General features: G+C 31.6%; 1 protein-coding gene across 1 annotated transcript in view; it reads left to right on the forward strand.

Moving 5' to 3' along the window:
* Positions 1–19266, forward strand: part of LOC129225917 (DDB1- and CUL4-associated factor 1-like) — a 139323-nt gene extending 120057 nt beyond the window's left edge. The window contains 4 exon segments of the mRNA XM_054860450.1: positions 6767–6840; positions 11913–12014; positions 15141–15216; positions 18999–19266. Of these exon segments, the coding sequence (XP_054716425.1) occupies positions 6767–6840; positions 11913–12014; positions 15141–15216; positions 18999–19144 (398 nt within the window). The 3' untranslated portion in view covers positions 19145–19266.
* The last annotated feature ends 750 nt before the right edge of the window (positions 19267–20016 follow it).

Consider the following 20016-nt stretch of genomic DNA (forward strand, 5'->3'; position numbering starts at 1 on the left):
CCCATTGCATCCACTTCTGTAACAGCCGCTTGCCTTCTCTTGCAATGTGATTTTACTGCTTGGACATCACTAAATTTGAATTTGCTATTATTTTATTTACTTCTTATATTTTTTATATTCCTTGGTAGCAGACTTGCACATTTTTGATTTTCCCACGCCTGCTCAAATTTGATTGCATCTGAGTTCGTTTTAACTATTTTTAAAAACTTGATCATTAAATTTATCGGAGTTAATCTTATTTTACTGAAGGTTTTAGAAAATAAAGATAATTAATGGGGCTATTGAATTTCTGTATCCAGTGTCAGAGAATTCTACCACCAACCCGTTGAGCAAGCATTTCATCCCTCTTTTGACTTCGTCGTCACTCCAGAAATGTCGACCTTAAAAGTGTTCCTTAAACTTAGGAAACAAGTGGCAATCACTAAACTCGAGCTCTGAACTACAACCAAGAACGGAGCATTTTCTCGACTGCCAATGTCCCAATCTGCCGGTGGAATTCTGTGATACTAGATACAAAAGTTAGGGCACCGTCGACAATAATTCACAGAAAAAGATAGAGATTATGTACAAAAATATAGAGACGTTTTTCTTTCCAATGATGTAAATTTAAATGAGAATAGACTGCTGTATATTTGTAAAATTGATGGTATCCTCACTTTTGGATTGACCCTCGTATATGGCCCACAAAACTGATCCATGTGACCCGCTGTTATGTTCAATGTCAGAAATCGAACACTGTTCTGAATTTTCCAAAACCAATTCATTTTTATATGCATTTGAAAATATGTAACTAAGTAAACAAGTAGATTTGAGTTGTAAGATTTATTCACCACTGGTTTATAAAAAAGAATTTACTGAAGACTGGCTTCACTATTAAGAACCAAAATACTGTTAAGTTCGCTGGATGATTAGTTGCATGGTTGACACAAAAAGGCAATGCTTTTTTTGAAGCAAATTTGTTGAAACTAGCAATGACTCATTCAACTTTTATCCCTTTCATTATCATTTTGCTCTATTAATTGAAAATTTATTGCAAATTCCATCAGGATATTGCATTCACTGTATTTTTACTTTACCAAAATTTATGTGGTGAAGAACAAGATTAGTTTAGTTTTTATAGGGTACACTGATATTTTTTCAATCACAAGTGCTTTGATGAGGTAGTAGCATTTACGTTGAAGTTTTGCTAATGCTTATTTCGAAAAATTAGCGAGTTTGATATTAAACAGTACTATTATTTTTGTGTAACAGGGTCATGAAAATTTTTTGTGAAGTCATGAAAAAGTCATGGAAATTTTGCATCTGGATAAAGTATGAACTCTGAATCACCGTTCTTGTTTACCCCAAAAGAAGTAAACATTGTCAAGGCCAAATCTTAGCTTATCAGGGTCATGTTATACCCTTTGTTCTATTTGTTTATATTTAGAGCATTATTAAATATGAAGGTAAAGATGTCTGCAAAAATAACTAGTATGTTGTGGCCATCACGAAACTTTCTTCTATATATTTTCCTTTTTTTTTCTGATCCCTCCCCATGCTTGACAATATGCGATATTCCCAAACAAAAACAAAATTACACATGCAAAAACTAGACGACCATCCCAATGTCTGAATTATTGCAAAAGCAAAGCAAAGAGCGAAAATTGAAAATTGTTTTAAAAGCCTTGCTTGAATTAATTATAAATATTTTATTTGTTAACAAACATAAGATGGCAACAGTTAAAAATTTTAAATCATTGAGATAATATTTCCGATCATTTCCATACAATTAAAATCACGAGAAATACGCAGACAACAATCTATTATGATTTATCTTTCTTATTGTTGCATTAATAAAGCTATTTTTATTCGCTAAAAAAAAATAATAATAATAATCAACACCTCTTGGAGCGATTGGGGTCAAAATTGAACCAAAGCCTGTTTACATATGGATTAACATATATTCCAAATTTCAACCAGAACGTAGTACAGTGAAACCTGTGTAAGTTGACCACTTGCGGTGCAGTGCTTTGGTGGTCAACTTAGACAGGTGGTCAACTTATAAAGGGTGGTACCTTTTTTTTTTTTTTGTCATTTCTTGCAACATGTATTCATTTTTTGACTAATTCACACTTACTCTTTCTATTCAATTCACTTTCATTATTTAACATTAGTACTTTGAAACAATAATTAAAAATGTTATTCAAATATTTTTTGAGATTAATTTCCCAAAATGACATATAATGAACGTATTATGCAAATTTAAAATTTCAGTAAATTGATCTAAGCAAAAATTTTATTATTTATGAAAAGGTACTTACTTGATATGAATAGTTCCTAAAAATTAATAATCAAAAATAACAAATTTTTTTGATTCTTATATACATTTGTGACCATGATAATCTACTTTTATCCAAAATAATTCGTAATTGAAGTTTGGCGCATTTTCTGGGACTTATCATTGGCCCAATGTTTTTCAATGGAAATATAAACATCCATAAGTTTTTCCAAAATGTCTGGTTGTTTATTTGAGGCATAACTGATTAAAGTTTTTGTGCAATTTAGTGCTTCAGCAAAAGTTACAGGGGGCTTTTCCATTTCTTCATGTATTTCCTCTTCCTCCTCACTGTCTTCTAGATCTTTTACTTCTCGAGATTTTTTCAAGTTTGACACAATATCATTGGCTATCTCTTCTGCAGTCTCTTGATATTCTTCGTGCACAATAATCTCATTATCAAATGAAAAAAAATCTTCATCCTCGGCAAGCTCTTCTTTAATATGTACTGGTAAAGCTTGTATGTCATCTTTCAAATCTAAATCTATTATTACTTCCTCACTGGATATATTTTTCGCATCATTGAATCCTGCTTTGAAAAATGATTTTGAAATAGTAGACGGCGGTAAATTTCTCCATGCATTGTTCAGCCAAAGAATTGCGTCATAAACATTAACCGACTTGCAAAATTCAGAAACATTATTGCACTCTTCAATTTTTGTGATCAGACACTTTAACATTAAGTTCCGATAGTGCAACTTAACAGCACAAATGATCCCTTGTTCGAGAGGTTGCACAAGTGATGTTAAATTTGGAGGCAAAAAGGTTATGTTAACATTGCTGAAAGATCTGACAATTTTATGACTAGACACGTTATCTATAAATAAAATTATCTTCCTACCCTGACTTTTCATCTGGGAATTTATATCCTTTATCCATTCTTCAAAAATTGATAAATTCATCCACGCTTTTCGATTACTTTTCCATATCACTGGTAGATTTTCAGCTTTCACGCAGTTTCTTTTAAAAGCACGTGGACGTGCTGAGTTTCCAATTACTAAGGGTTTCAGCTTTTCACCAGTGACACTACAGCAAAGTAAAACAGTCAATCTTTCTTTAGGCAATTTGCCTCCATAACACTTTTCATTTTTAGATACAAGTGATTTTGTCGGCAGCTGACGAAAAAACAGTCCTGTTTCATCTGCATTAAATTGATTTTCAACTGGATACTCTTTTAAAAGTTCAGGCAGTTTAGACTTCCAATCATCTGCTGCATTAGAATCTGCGGAAGCAGATTCACCACAAAGGATTCGAAAATTTATGTTATTTCTTGATCTGAAGGATTCTAACCACCCATTACTAGCAGTAAATTCAGGAACTCCAAGTTCACATGCAATTTCTTTTGCCTTAGCTTGAATCATTGGTCCTGAAACTGGAATGTTTTTGGAACGACACCGTTTGAAAAATTCCCAAACTGACACATTAATTTCTTCATTTGATGTTTTTCTCAGTTTTCTTTTTCTATTACTGCTACAGTTTTCCAACCATATTTTTGTTAATTTTTCCTTGTTTTTTGCAATATTAGACACTGTAGTTTTTGAAATTCGATATGTGTCAGCTAATTTCCTCTGACTTTCTCCCTTTTCAATTGATTTCAATATTTCGTACTTTTTATCAATTTCCAGTTCAACTAACTTTCTTTTTGAAGCCATTTTATGCAAAACTATAACACAGAGCAACAAGCTGGACTCTCCTAGTTCAAAAAGGCAGTTGAAAATGAAGAAAATGTCCTCTCTCTTAATTTCTTGCACCAGAAATACTGCAAGTAAACTTTACCCTTTAGCACAATTACAGTGTTGCCACAAAACATTGCAGCTGGAAGAAAGGACTTTGTACTTTTCTACTGACACCTGGCTTTATTGAACAGAGAAGGCTACTCAAATAGAACAACAACAGAAAAGCAAGCTTGCAGAATAAAAGAGTATGCAGAATAAAATTCTCTCATGTAGTTTAACTCACAAGGAGGTTTAGATAAGCTTTATGCTGCTGTTTTATTTAGTTGAAGAAATGCTGGTTTGGCATCAAAGCATTAAAAATATTCTTGGAAAGCTATACAAAAAGTATTAATAAAATAAAATAATTTGCTTAAGTTCAGAAAAAAAAAGTGGTCAACTTACAAAGGGTTTTTTACAGTGCTCCAAGCCAAATTTGGCGTACATTAGTGGTCAAGATAGACAGGTGGTCAAGATAGAGAGGTGGTCAAGTTACAGAGGTTTTCCTTTATTATATGAGATAGGGCTAGTTCCGTTCCTGACAAAAGCGGTCAACATAGACAGGTGGTCAACTTACAAGGGTGGTCAACTTTACAGGTTTTACTGTATTACTTCTTGGGATAGGGCACTCACAATGGAAAAAAAAGAACGGGCAATTGCGCTACTCCCTTTCTAGCTGTTGACACCAAAATAAAATCAGCTCTTATACCCACTAAGGGCTACTTGCCGATAAATTTTTCTTTCATTCCGTTCATTATTTCTTGAGATACAGCAGTCACAATTGACGACAAAAAACATTCTATAGCTCAACCCCCGTTTGAATTATTGACACCAAAATTGAATCGGCACCTGTTTCTGTTAACAGGGGTCGACGTAGTCCTATATTTCCTATATTCCCGTTTTATACCATATATATCTTTTAAAAAGAACTGTAAATAAACTTTCTGACATCGGATTTTTCGCTGAAAGTACGTGCCCAAACGAATTTCAAATTAAAAAACTCAAATGACTAAATTCTGCAACAGACATCTTCTCTCATTAGCTACAGCAATGTGACGTCAATCTATAGTGGGTGAAGTTTTGAGAACTAGTGCTGGTTTTAGTATAGTATGGTATAGTTGGTTTTAGAATTTTGCATTTAGGAGGGGGGAGGGGCAACAGCCGTTTGTTTTGTTTTCCATCATGGTTTTTGTTTTCGTTGGTATATTTTTGTGTTCAGTGCATTTTCTGATCGGAATGTTCTAATTTTCTTTTTGCAATCTTTTCTTTTTGTGGAATTTTGGGATCGTGGAATGGTTAGTTCCTTATGATGTTAAAACGTAGTTTGTTGTAATAAATGGAATTATAATGGCGAAATCGCATCGCTTAACAACATTTAGTGTGGAGTTGTTGAACCAGGAAGACATTAATTCTTCAAATTTTGGTGCATGGTGCACTAAAGGAAAGGATGATTTTACCGCTTTTTGCCATTTTTGCAACTTTTCAGTGCCCATAAACAATAGTGGATTTTCGCAGTTGAGGCAGCATGCTAAAACATTCAAGCATAAAGAAAACTCTGAAAAACGTAAGAAGGATCCTTCCCAAGCTCTGTTTGCTCTTAATACAAAGGGTACAAGGGGGGGGGTAGTAAAGGGTTCAGTTTAGATATAAAATCTAAGAGCAATGGAATTAGTACTTGGGACATGAGTGAGGAAGAAAAAATAAAAATTATCTTTGTTCAAATTTTGGTTAGTTATTTAGTCTATAAAGTACACTTTTTTCAAAAATTATTCTTTCAACTACAGGAAAGTCATTGTAGATGTAAGGTATTTTGTTTGAAGTTTTTTTTAAACAAAATCATTGATAAGAATAACTGAATAATATATGATATGTATTATTTCTTTTTTCATAGCAAAAATATTCATATAATATGTCCTATATTTGTCCTATATTTTTTATGGAAAATGTCCTATATGTGACAAGTCGGTCACTTCTACCCCTGTGTTAATGGCAACATATGGACCAAATTTTTGTTTGATTCCGTCAGTTACTTCCTGAGGAAAAGCAAGCATGCGTAACTCAAAAAACGTCCCATTGCTCCACCCCCCTTGGAAGAATTTGCGCCAGAAACCAATGGGCACAAGTTCACATAGGGGCACATATGTGTACCAAATTTCGTTCGATTTCATGCTGTAGTTTTTGCTGTAGAGCGGCCACAAAAAACTGGTCACACACAGACGTGACACACACACAGACAGACATTTTCCAAAAATAGTCGAAATGGACCCAGCACACCTCAAAACGTTCGAATCCGTCGAAATTCGAAAATTTGCACAAATCCAATACTTTCTTCTATATATTAGATATAGAAGAAAGTAAAAATCGGCTGCTACGCAGATTCAATGTTTGTGCAGCAAGAAGACTAGATGGTTAAAAGAAGAAAATTTTGCTTTCATGCATATTCAGTGTTTTTTAAAATTATGTTATGTGGGTTCAAGTGAAGAAGAACAAATAAAATGAAATATCTAAAAGAAAAAAGTCTTTATATTGCTACATGTGAGGCTAAGTGTTGGTAAGGCTCAAGTATGCTAAACTTGACGGGTCTTAATAGATAATTTATCTTTTCAACCAATTTAGAATTATTACCTTTATTTACATTGTAAGAACTTTGAAGAAATTAGTCGTTTTCAAAGTAATTTCGATATTTCTTGTTTGTTTTATTTTGAATTTTTTTTGATTTATTCATAAATGTTTATTTTAGCTACAGTTGAAGTTAGGAAGCCAGTTTTCCAGTTGACATCAGATTTAAATGACAGATATATTGCTATTATTGAGGTAAATATATTTTAAATGACTGTTTTGTTGATGAGATTTGATTTTTATTTTGTATTGTTTTACTGGAAAAAATCAATTGCTGTAATTTATTTCTGAGTGTTTGACCATTGTTTTATTTTTTCAAAACTAAATAACTGCATATGAAGTACAGAACCTTTTATGCAGCATTCAAATGATACCTATTTCCCTCCCATTTTCATAAAATATGCATAGTTCTTTAATAAGTGCTCCCTTATATATTCACATCCAAGTCAAGCACTTTAAAAAGCAAGACCAAAAGTATATAGCTAAAATGAACCCTTTACAAAAATTGTTTGCGAAAACAAAATCTTTTTGTACATGAGCGTAAAAAGTCACTCATTTTAATTGCTAAAAATATTTCTTGCATTTTATTTATTTTCTGTTTAAACTTTTACTACCGAGAAATAAGGCAAGATTAAAAAATTTTTTTGGTTTTCTCAATTTAGGCTCAGAAACAGTTCTTTCTTTTAACATTTTAACATTTACAGTCAACCCTCGTTTATCGCTGTTAATCTCTTCCAGACTTTACCGCGATAACTGAATTTCCGCGAAGTAGGATTCTGTATACATATTTTTCTAATTAGAGCACATAAAACTTACTTACGGCAATTTAAATAGGTTTTTAATCATAGTCACAGCCCCTTAGACATAAAACAGCACCCTTAACCACCATTACATTTGTATTAATGTATTGCACAAAATTAGATATGTTAGACGTAATAAATATCACATTGTTAATTATTGGGAAATAAACTATACACACACGCAGTTCTTACACACAACTACTAGTCTATGAAAAAACCTCAACTTACTTAAAAGACTTATACTTTGTTATTCTTTTGTAGAAAAAAAAGGTACTCGAGCGCATAAAAAAGGGCTAACTACTATATTTGAAAAAAAACTAGAAAAACCGCGATGTAGTGAAGCCGCGAAATAGCGAGGGACGACTGTACTACCTTTTTTTACTGCTTTCTTCTAATTTTTGTAGTGTATAACCATTTACTTTTCTCATTTGAGTTTTATAAACTATCAGTACACCTTTTTTCGGATGTCTTTTCATCCATAGGCTCATTATTTTTTGCATTGAAAAAGGCGTTCCCTGTAACGCCGAAACACGTGTCTGCTTTAATTTGCAAATTTGTGCTTCATCTAACGTTGTTTTGTCTTACTTTACTGTTCAGCACAAAGGTATTTATTTATCTTATCAGTACATAGTTTATTTTACCGATCTTGAAAACCAAGAAATTTTAATAATCCAGATGGTGATGGTAATGACTAATCCAGATAATTGGTTCCTTTGCGTATAAACAGTTCTATAAAAAGTTTGGAGGAAATCTGTCACCTTTATCATCTATAATTTCAAAAAATCTTTTGCAAACAATTAGCTTTTGCTCTATTATCCTTCTAGGGAAAAAATAATCAGTGTAATGACTGAAGTTCTATGTATTCTTATTGTGTTTGAACATCTAAACCACCTAAAGTACGTTTTCATCAGCTTCACAATGATGTACCATTTTACAAAATAGGTTAATTGTTTCTGTTTTGAAAAAATATATATATATTTCAATTTTTTAATAGCATTTTGCTTGTTATTTTCCTCAGGCGATAGTTTTGTGTCGTATTTTATTAGAATTTAACAATGGGGTTGTTTCCTTCAGTCAAACGTAGTACTTTTTGTCTCTGAAATTGATAGAATAAGCAAAAAGAATAACATGGACTCAGAACAGGGCCGACGCCAAGGGGGGGGGGGGTGCTACACCCTCCCATTTTTTTAGAAGTGGGGCCGCCAATTTCACTTTAGCGATGCAAAAAACAAAGAAAAAGGGAAACTCTTTGTTGTTTAAAAAAATATAATAATAATTATAACTGTACAATTAAAATAATAGTGACAAATAGCATTTTTTCTGAAAATTTGAATAGAAAATGTCATCTTAAAATACAATTTATTGACATCCTTGAAACTCTTCTATTAAAAGGTTATCTAAGTATGGGCCGCGGAAATGAACGCTTCGAACATTTTTTAAGTCAAAAAAAAGTATTCAGTGCACTATTCACTAGGCCGCAGAGTGAGTATGTCTGGCTAATCGGAAACTATGGTCCCGGCTCAAATTAAAGTATAGTGCATAGAGTAAAATTAGCATAATGAGATGGAGGACCGGCGACAAAACTAACGTGGTTCACGCTTTGTCTCTCGGCGGCCCTTTTTATATAAAACCAAGGTTTTTCAATTTTCATTGAAAAAAAGATAAATAAATAGGATAGCTTCATTGGGGCCGCCGAAATATTCCAATATGTAATTTTTTTGATGAAAAGTATGTCCTGCAAATCGTTGTTAAGTAGAGAAAAATGCATGGGTCGCCGAAATATATTTCAAAGAGAAAAAAAAAAACAGTTAATGCAGAGAGAGATTTAAAGTATTGCAATCAATACTCACACTAAAAGTTCTAAATGCTTGAATGTAAAAATCGTAAGCAAATCAAAGCTTGATCAAGAGATGCAGGAGACATATTTAAAATAAAATAAAGTGGAACAAAGACCTAAGGTATCGCAAAAAATTACCACATCCGTTCAAAATGTTAAACGTTCTTTTTCTGGGGCCGCAGACTCATGTATTTCAATGGTAATTTCATTTTCCAAACTGAGGGAAGAGCGGGGAACTCCAAACCCTTCTTTTTGCGTCCCCAAAGCCAAAAAAAAAAAAACCAAAGTCCAAGGGATGTGAGTTTTTTTAAACTTAGGTTTTTAAAAAATTCCGCGAGAGCGTTCTCAAACATCACCCCTGCCTAACGTCATTAAAGATGGCCTACTACACATGAGTATTTAGGACTGCAATATCGGAAAACATTGAGAGTGCTCCCAACGTAACCCCCGATAAAAGCCCTCTCAAATACTCATTCATCATTCAAGATGGAATAAATTTCATGTTTTTGACTAATTAAAAAAAAAAAACTTCCTGAAGTCTCCCGAGCCTGTCCTCCTCCTAATATTACCGAAGTTCCTCAAAAATTTCATTGTTAAGACTTTAATTCAGAAAATGTTTCGGGGGAGATCTCTTAAACCCCCTACTCCTCTAACAATATTGAAAATTGCCCACGATTTCGTTAACTGAATTTCAATTTTGAAAATTTGCTAGGGGAGGACTCCGAATCTCTCCACCCATTAACATTAGCAAAACTCTTCTAAAACTGCGTTTTCTACAGATCGAAAATTTTTGGAGAGAATGCTCCTCTCTCTCCCTCCCTCTCTAGCCAACACCATCGATTAACATCTTAAATCCCTTCTTTTAGTGTTTCAATTACGAAATGCTTCTGTGCGCGAGCCCCTTCAAAACTCACCCCCCCCCTTTCAACGAAGGTTGTCTTAAATTACGTTTTCGGAGTTTTAATTTCAAGAAACTGGTGGTGCACATTTTAACAAAAAAAAAAAAAGCCTACAACCGCGTTTTTATGGCTTCAATTTAAAAAAACTTCGGGGGGATGGCCACCGCATCTTTCTTTCCCTTAATATCACCATAGTTCGTCTAAAACTGCATTTTTCGAACTATGATTTTCAAATTTTTCCCGGGAGAGAGCCCCCGGACCCCCCTTTACCTGTCACAATCAGTAGGAATTCCCAATTGTATGTTTGGAGTTTGAAATTTTGGAAAAATATCGGGGGATAACCTCTAAGTCTCTTCCTCCCTTAACATCACCATAGATCATCTAAAACTGCGTTTTTCAAATAACAATCTAGAAAAATTATCGGGGGAGAGACCCCGAACCCCTTCTCTCTCCTGAACATAATCAGTCATTGCGTACAGTTCTGTTTTGGGAACTTGAATTTGGAAAAATTATCGGGAGAGACGTTCCTGGACCTCCTCTCTCCTTCCTCCCCAACTTAAAATACAGTCTAAAACTGCGTTTTTATATCTTCAATTTTGAAAAAATTCCAGGAGGTAGCCCTCTGACACCCACTATTTCTGATTGAATATTATCTTTTAATATGACTGTCCCTGCTAAACCAGAAGCGGAATCTTCTCTCTCTGCATATTGAAACATGCGTTTGAAACAATCAAGGGGCCGCCAAATGCGTACACCCCCTCAGATTTTTGACCTAGCGACGGCCCTGACTCAGAAAATACTTTTATTTTCCCAACAGTTACTTTTTAATTAATTTTTTAAAGTATCCAATTCTTCAAACAAGGTGTGGTCTTTTATGACGTCACAAATGATGCACTATGGCGCATCTTTCTACCGCATTTCCATGTTATGATAATCAAGAAGCGAATTACAATTTCGCTCTATGCTTGCTATCAACCATATCGTTGCCAATACACGTGAGTCGAGATGCAAATTAAATATTTTGGACCATGAATGGCATTTCATCATTTGTGATGTAATCGGCAGAAGTGTTAAACTATGAGAGAGCACCGATTTAAGTATTGTCTTAAAAATATTAAACTTAAAAAAGTATTTAAAAAAAAGGTCAGATTCTATGTTTTTAAGCATGCTCTTTCAGAAAAAAATACTTTTAAAATTTTGGAAACGACCCTATTGGTGTTACTTTGTGTAGAGAAAATACAGAGGTATGCACAGACAAGCTCCTTTACATATATAGTGAAGCACCGTTTATATGTGTTTGAAGGGACTGTATGAAAAAAGCGTACAAATGAAAAAAACGTATAATAGGTATAGATTAATGTGTATTAACTCTGCAGGGACCAATTTTAAAAACGTATAATCGATAAAAACGTCTAAAGGGGAAACTTATAAACGGTACTTCACTGTACACACAGATTTTAAAAAAACTCTTGAATTTAGCACAAATGGGTAGAGTTACAATTTTTGACCCCCTGTAATTAATGAAAGAAAATTATTATGTTCAAATTTTTTGTAAATCAATTGAAACTTTTTCAGTGCCAATGTTTCCACATGAAAAATATTTTAAAATCATAAATAATCTAGCATCCTTGTGTTTCGAAATTCTACAAAATAACCCATTAAACCTTTTATTTCCGTTTTTAAAAGTCGTTGTTTTAAATTTCATGTAACATGTAAAATATGATATTTCAGAATCAAACATTAAGTATGGCAGAGCATTTGCTGGCACCTGTTATTGGAGTTGATTGCATTTGTAAATTATATGAAATTGGAAGAACGAAAGAAGAAGGAGATGTAAGTTTGAGGTGTCATTTTAATTATTTTTCAAAAGTAAAACTACTGACATATTTAAAAAAAAATTTAGGCATTAAATGATTACTCTATTATTGTTCTGATCAAATTTACAACATTCAAAGATGACTTAAATGACTTATTATGTAATGTGAAAATAATTTCATTCTTGGGCAGTTCTCCAAAAGGTGGTAGCAAACACAGACCTCAACTTTGAAGCTTCAACACCAAATAACTTTCATTTTAATTGACTCAAAAATTTTTGAGTTAAATAATAATACTGTATAGAGACAAGAATTGACATAAATTATGGAAAAAATGCTCTTTGAATACCTGTAAAAAAATATTTTCTTTGCTAAAAGGCAATTTTCGACTTACAAAACGTTAACTGAGCAAATGTACCATCAAAAAAAATGTTTTTTAAATTATTTCCAAACGTTTCAAAAAAATAAATTAATGGTATGAACTCAAACTGAATATTTTTTTGATAATATTTTCCACAAATTAAAAAATTAAAGACAGATTACTTATTGTGCAAAAAATTTTAGAAGAAAAGGAAGTTGGAAGTTTCATGTATGTCCGAAAGTTACGATCTTGACAATGCTATTATGTGAGTACTAAATACATGATTTATATGTTTTAAAGATATTTTTCGATCCTCAGAATCAATTTCTAATCATTTTAAAGTGTTTTCATATGTTTTTAAGCAGTATCTTCGAAGCGAAATCATTTTTCTTAAACATATATGTGAGATGTCCAAATTGCGTTACGATCTGGATGCCGATAATTCTGTCCATTTATTCAATATTATAATATGATCTTCTGTGTTATAACCTTAATAAAAAAGGCTATTATAATGTTAATTTCTTTAAACCATTGGTATTTTGCACAATTAATACGTTATGCATTGAACATTACATAAATAACAGTAGAAACTCAAGTTATGATTGTAACATATAGTAAACAAAAGTGGCAAAAATCGCCAAGCAAACCCCGATTGGCGACAACAGACAGTGTACGATAAGCAAAAGGTTACCAGAGAGGAATTCAGGTTTTCGCCAACAGCGTTGGTTTTGGCGACTTTATCACCTGCGCTGGCAAAATGGATGTTTTTTTTTTTCAGATTCTACGAAACCATAACAAAATTTTATTATTTTAAGACCAGTAAATAAGGTCATTCATGTACTTCATAAATTCTCTATTTTTCATTGCAGAATTTAAAAATAGATAACATTTTCATTGGAAAAGTTCTAAAACTGAAACGTTCATTATGATGATGTCCTAAATCTGTTACCTACTGCACAACTGTATGTCCAAAATTTGTTACCTACAGACCAATCATTAAATTTGCTATTTATTAATTTTTATAAATACCTGCTGTCTTTTTATGTTTATGTATGATGTTCTAGGTATACATGCTATGCAATAAGAGCAAAATTTATTTCAAATTTCAAAAATGCCTCAAAAGTAACGTTTTTATTCCCACCTTTTGAGAACTACCAACTTCTCAATTTTTCTTTTAGATAAAATAGAAAAAGTTGCTTCATTCTTTAAATATTTATTACTTATTGCTACTGCATGATATTTATGTGCAATAATAACAATCGAAAAAAGTTTCTTCATCTTTACTAATTCATCACATTATTGAGCAAAGCACTTTTGCTTGATATTCAGAAAATTTGGATTAAAAAAATTAAAATTGGAAACACTTTTCAAAAAGCTCTTTTAGTTTCCTCTGTAAAAATATTACTGACAGCTGAATTATTTTTTCATTATTTAACTTAAGGGTTTACAGAAAAACAGTAATGATCCTCGTAGATAAATACTCGTGGTGTTGGAAAGTTTGCTATTCTTTTAAGTTAAAATGTCTAATGCTAAGAAATATGACGAGATATTTCTGGAATGTTATTCCAAAGATTATCCTGGAATCTTCAAATCACGAAAAGGACCACACTTTGTATTTTGCTCAATTTGCTGAAGGGATATCAAAATCGCACATGGAGGAGTTAACTACATCATATTTTCACACAGAAAAACTATTTCTTACAGAAAAACTATTGTTTTGAACAAGTTTTCGATAGACAATTTTTGAAAGCTGCGAAGTCAGCAACTTTTCAAAATCTAAGCTCAAAGAAATAAAAGTTTATTTATTTACTTATTTTTATATTCATTTCCCTTTTTTTGCTTATAAAAGCACAGATCAAGTAAAGGTAAGAATTTGATAATATTATAATACTTTGCTTTATGGTCAAAAAAGCGTCTTAAGTTGGCATGTTGGCAGCTATGCATATTTAAAATTTATGTTAGAATTAATCACTTTTTTGAATTATATGTTCCTCCTAAAAGTAAAAGTTAACATATTTGGTTAATGGCCATTAGCCATTACCCTCCACTTTTTTTTATTTAAGATTCACCCACTAGCAAAATTTGTCTTAAAAAAATAATTATAATAATTTTGCTTATTGTTATTAAAAATTAGTTTAATTTAAAGAACTACTTTTAATATGAATAATTATTTTATTTTATGAAAAATCGAGTAATTTATAGAAAAAACACAATGTGTACGAATCTCAAGTCAGTATAAATCATTAAAAAAGTCAAGGTAATTTGAAAATCATGCAAAATAATACACATCTAAATTAGCATTTTACAAAACAAATAAGTTATGAATAGATTCTTTACCATTACAATTTACTTGTTCAAAATATCCATGTATGGTGGTACCTTTCAGTGCTATTGTTTATGATCATTAATAGTACTTAATCACATTGAATTTTTTGGGTGATGCATCTAAGTGGTGTTTGAGGCTTCAAATCAGTGTTTTTTTTTTTTTTTTTTTCAGATTAAGTTCATTAATATGCATAAGATTAACAAATGAACACTTAAGTTTTCGCTGTTCCTTACATTACCATTTTCTTAACTCTCTCACATTTTAGATTTTACACATCTTATACACATGTACAACTGCCTCTTTCTATTTTTTTATGTTTATGTTTCAAAAATCAAGTGAAATATCATCAATGGCTACAGCATGTACTGTAATCATAAATTTATGCACATTTTTTTACTTATTTAAAATTTGTTCATGAAACAGATAAGTGTCTATCTACATTTGTTTTCTTTTTACAGGATGGTGAAGAAGAGTCAGATGACAGTGAAGAAGGCACAGAAGGAGATGATGATGACGAAGATGATAATAATGACAGTAAGTTAGTTCACTAATGCTATTATGCCACATATAACATTGGACTTAAAATAATGATTAATATGTGTGAAGTTGGAATGTTCAAATGATTTCTTGGATGAATGTTTAGGCTTCAATAATAAATGTATTTGTAATTTTTTATGAACTGTATTATTTTTTGTAACTGTTAAATTATTTAATTTTTAATGTTTAAACCAACACTAAATTCAAAATCTGTGACAGAATGCACCAAATTTTATTCTCTGTTTAGAAAAAATAGTATAAAATATTGTGGGAGGCTTTCAATGCCTTATCTCGAATTCATATAAATTAATAAATATATTCATTTGTAAATAAATGTATAACTGTCCGATTCTTTCTGGAACAGTTGTTTATATTTTTTATTGTCAAAATGTTAAAATTTAGTAAAGTTTACACATTGCTGAAAATGAAATTAAAAATAAAAGTTCGCATACATTTTATATTGGTTCAACTTTTTAAGTCATGTTCAGTTAATTTTAAAATATCTTGAAAACATAAAATGCAAATAGTATTTTTATTGTGCTATTGGTTTGCATATTGTTTAGCATATTGCAAGTAATTAAGTGTATCTTTTAGCAGTAAGCAGTGCAAAGCAATAGGCAAAATGTTGTGTCAAAATTGCAAATGTATTTTTTTTTTAAGGTAGTTTGTTCCTCCTCTGTAAAAAAAAATAAATGTGGTGTATCTTAAATATTTAATTGCTCTATTTCAAATCAAGTTCAGCTGTGAAATAGACTTAAAACTGAAACATTTATCATAAGACTTGACAGCTCTCCTGCTTTATGCAAGAGACTCCTTCTTTAGTGTTCAATCTCTAACCTCCTGCCATCTGAGAAATTTCTCCTGCTTCAAGAAATCAAAAGTGGCCAAACTTTGACTGTCAAGAGTAGAGTGCAATAGACCCTCGATTTACGCAGGTTTATTTTAAGTGGTTTCGATTGTACACAGTTTAAGATTTGACACCTTTATTTTATTTTATGCAGTTGAATTTCGGTTTTACGTGGATGCGGCAATGCAAACAGATAAAATGTTCCCCTCTTTCAAAATCCAAACTCCAAAAGATTGCAAATTACGTGTAATCAACTGCATTTTGGCGTGCTAATAATTGAGCTTGGGCTACTGGAGGCATTTTATGAGATTGATTTCAGAGCTCTTCCCAGAAGTAAAGTTATTAAACTCACACAGTTCAGAACTCACTGGAAGAAGAGCTTTCAGGAGTGACAAAGGAGGCCAAAACCAATGTGGATACCGACATTGGTGATGCACAACCAAAAACTTTCACATTGAAAATATTTGAGCCATTCCTAGACAATAGAAATGATCCTTATGATTTGTTAACGAAGGAAGATTCTATCATGAAAATGACGCAAGTGATCATAGATGCATTAATGCTCTGCAAAGAACTGCAGAGAAAAATTCTTAATGACTGCCAATCGTAGCCAGCTCCTCTTTATGAACAGAACATGAAATTAATTTATGTTTTCTTTATGCATATTGTGCATAAAAGTATATATATAATAACACATTAAACTTATTGTACAATTATTCATCACTAGAATGAAGTATTTTGTTATCTACAGAACCAAACCCCTATTGTAACAGTATTATTAGGTTTCGATTTACGCGGCATTTCCATGGAACGTAACCCCCGTGTAAAACGAAGGTCTACTGTACTAATGTGGTTTTAGTTTCTCATTTAGCTTAGGCATGAAAATTTAATAATATTAATGACTGTTAAAGCAATAGAATCAAGTATTTGTTGCAGCAAAAATTTGGACAATATGCTTTTGAAAGAGGTTATGGTAGCTAACCTTCCAATGTTAAACAAGCGTTAACCCTTTTGTCAATTTTCGTTTTCAAAATGTTTTTGCTAGCTGCTATTTTATAACAATTTTTTATTTTATTCACTTGTTTCGTATGAACATATACAGGGATGAGATTTTTCCGACTTTTTCTTTTGGTATTAACCTTTCCTCCTTTTTTTGCCTCTTTCAGGCCTTATTTTTCTCAAAAATCGAAAAAATATACGATTTTTTTAAATTTTCGGTCCCTGATTTCTTATTTGTTTTATTTTTTTCCTCTTGGAATCTATCAAAAAATGTGACTTAGCACCCACAGTCTAGATTTTTTTTTTACTTGGCATGGTTACTTTTTTTGTGTATTTAAGAAAGTGAAAAAATATTTATAGTGAGTCTCAAATGGTTTAGGCTTTACAACCTGTTAAAAGTTTTGAGATTTCCTGATTAATTGAGGCAGCTGCAAGTTGTTCTTTTTATTCCAAAATTATATTAGGAAGTTTTCAAAAACAAATTTTGGGTTCCAATGCATGGAAAAAGGTAACCAATCATTTATATACATATATATTTATTTATTTTCAATTCTTACTATGAAAAGTATGTTCTACCACATAAAGAAATTTTTCTCTCTGTTGTAAATTTTTACTTTACAAACATATCTAATTTAAAAATTTATGTTCTCACTTGTTTAACACTATAAACTCGAATGTTTTTAAGGGGGTCCGGGACACATTTTGAAATTTTTTTTTATTATGTACTTTAGAGTTTTGAAATTTTTTGAACTGATTCATCATTTATTTAATAAACAAAATCATAACATAAATATGAAAAAAAAAAATATTTTTTTCTTTAAATTTAATTAGTTTTTTTCAAAAAAATGGGGTTGCTTTAAATTGCTATAACTCAAAATATTGTTGGTCAATTTTCAATTTTTTTTCAAAAAAGTATGCACATATATCTAAGCTTTAATTTTTATTCGGCGATTTTAAAAATATTGATTCAATAAAAAAATAAAAAATATTTGAAGAAAAATTTCGAAAAATTCGAAGATACTTTTTTTTAAAAAAATCATAATTTTTGAAGTAAACGTTTTTTTCAAATTCGCCGAATAAAAGTTAAAGTAAATTGCTTGAAAAAGATATGCTCCAAGTTTCATTACTTTATCTCTATCGGTTCCCGACTTATAAGAGTTTGAATGCAAGAAATCGGGAAAAATTGCATCATGGAGAAAAACGCGTTTAAAGTTTTAAACTTATGTACACATTCGTTAGATGCATGCAACAAAAATAACTATAACTTTCGTTATATTTAAGGTAGAAACAAGATTCAAACGTCCTCTTAAGCAGAAAAAAAACGGAGCAATTTTTCAAATTATAAAAAAAAAATTGCAAAATTTGAGGATTTTGTGTCCCGGACCCCCTTAATGAAAAAAATGTATTTTTCTCTAAAAAATATGAAAAGTTGACACTATTGTGTGATGCAGCCAAGATTGAACTCTGGCTCCCCCAACTCTTTGTTCAAGGACTCAGCGGTTGTTGCCTCTTTTTCAAAATTTAGATTTATTTAGGAATAAACACCCTTGCAAGAAATGGTACAATGCAGCAAATTGTACAAAATTATTACTCATACTCAATTAAATACGTATTACCTTTAAAACTGGAAAACTAGCCATTTTTTTTGTTGAATTGTTGAATAACATGGCTTCCAGGTTTTATTTTGATGCATTTTTGAATATCATCCCTTTCACGAAATTTTTTTGGTTATCATCCCTTTTACGAAATTTTTTGGATTTCCTCCTTTTTTGCTCTCTGACCACTCTCATGCCTGCATATAAAATATTGCTTTTCAGTGCTACAATGTACCCTTGTCCTGGTTGCCCCTGCTCTTGTGATCTTCTTGCGATTTAGAAAGTCAGTTCTTCTATAGTTATATATTAAAACTAAAATTTATGTAACTTTATTTCAGCACGAAATGAAGAAGACAATGATGATCAGGATGACACAAATTGGGTTACAACTTCGGATTCTGGGGGTGATGATGATGATGACGAAGATGATGACGACGACATTGAAGATGTGTTGTTTGCCCTAAATCCTTCTGCTGAAGAATGATTACACTTGTGATATTGTATTTTATATATTTTAAGAAAAACTATTTATGACTTTCAAATGAAAGGAAATGAATTTTGTATTTATGACATAATAAATTTTTCTTATACTTGTATAAGTCACGCTATTCAAAATAATTTTCGTTTAACACTTAGAATATACACTATAGATAGATTTATATATCAGAGAAAGTTTTAACATCTCTGTATATACACAAGTGTATTTCATGCACTGAAATACAAAAATGTCAAAAATTTAGTCAAGCACATTTTCATGTTTTAAATTTAAAATAAGAATTTGGTAATGGAAAATGGAGGAAAAAAGCAATTTGAATCCATGAAGTATTAGATTTGAATGTTTTGTTACTAATTGGGACTGAGCCCAGTTTGGATTTTGGAAAGTTTGAATTTATTGGGTGGCCTATGTAAAAGTCTTATTGGATCAATAGTGATCTGAAAATCCTTGTTTTAAGTTCATAATAAAGCCATTCATTATTAACTGATTAAGCATGAGTACTAAATTGATCGTTTATGTTATGGTAGCAGGAATATCATTGTAAGTCTGTACAAGAAGAGTGTAAAAAAGTATGGATGGAGGGTAATAACGCTAATATTTATATGTTTTGATATCTTATAATAGCCGCTTTCACAAGAGACTTATGTACCTCTCAAATCCTTGCTCCAGCTCCGAAAAAAAACGGATGGAGAATTCCCCGTTTGCATGACAGAAGAGGTTGTCCATTATATCCAAGAAAGCGGTTTTTGCCAAACATCTGTATTGGCTGTACCCAGCTAGTAGACAAACTTGTTTTGCATAATGCATTCTGGGTAAAAACTCCACATTACCGTATTTACTCCAGAAGGAAGCAGGGGGAA

This window comes from Uloborus diversus, chromosome 7, assembly GCF_026930045.1.
Source record: "Uloborus diversus isolate 005 chromosome 7, Udiv.v.3.1, whole genome shotgun sequence".
Taxonomy (NCBI): domain Eukaryota; kingdom Metazoa; phylum Arthropoda; class Arachnida; order Araneae; family Uloboridae; genus Uloborus; species Uloborus diversus.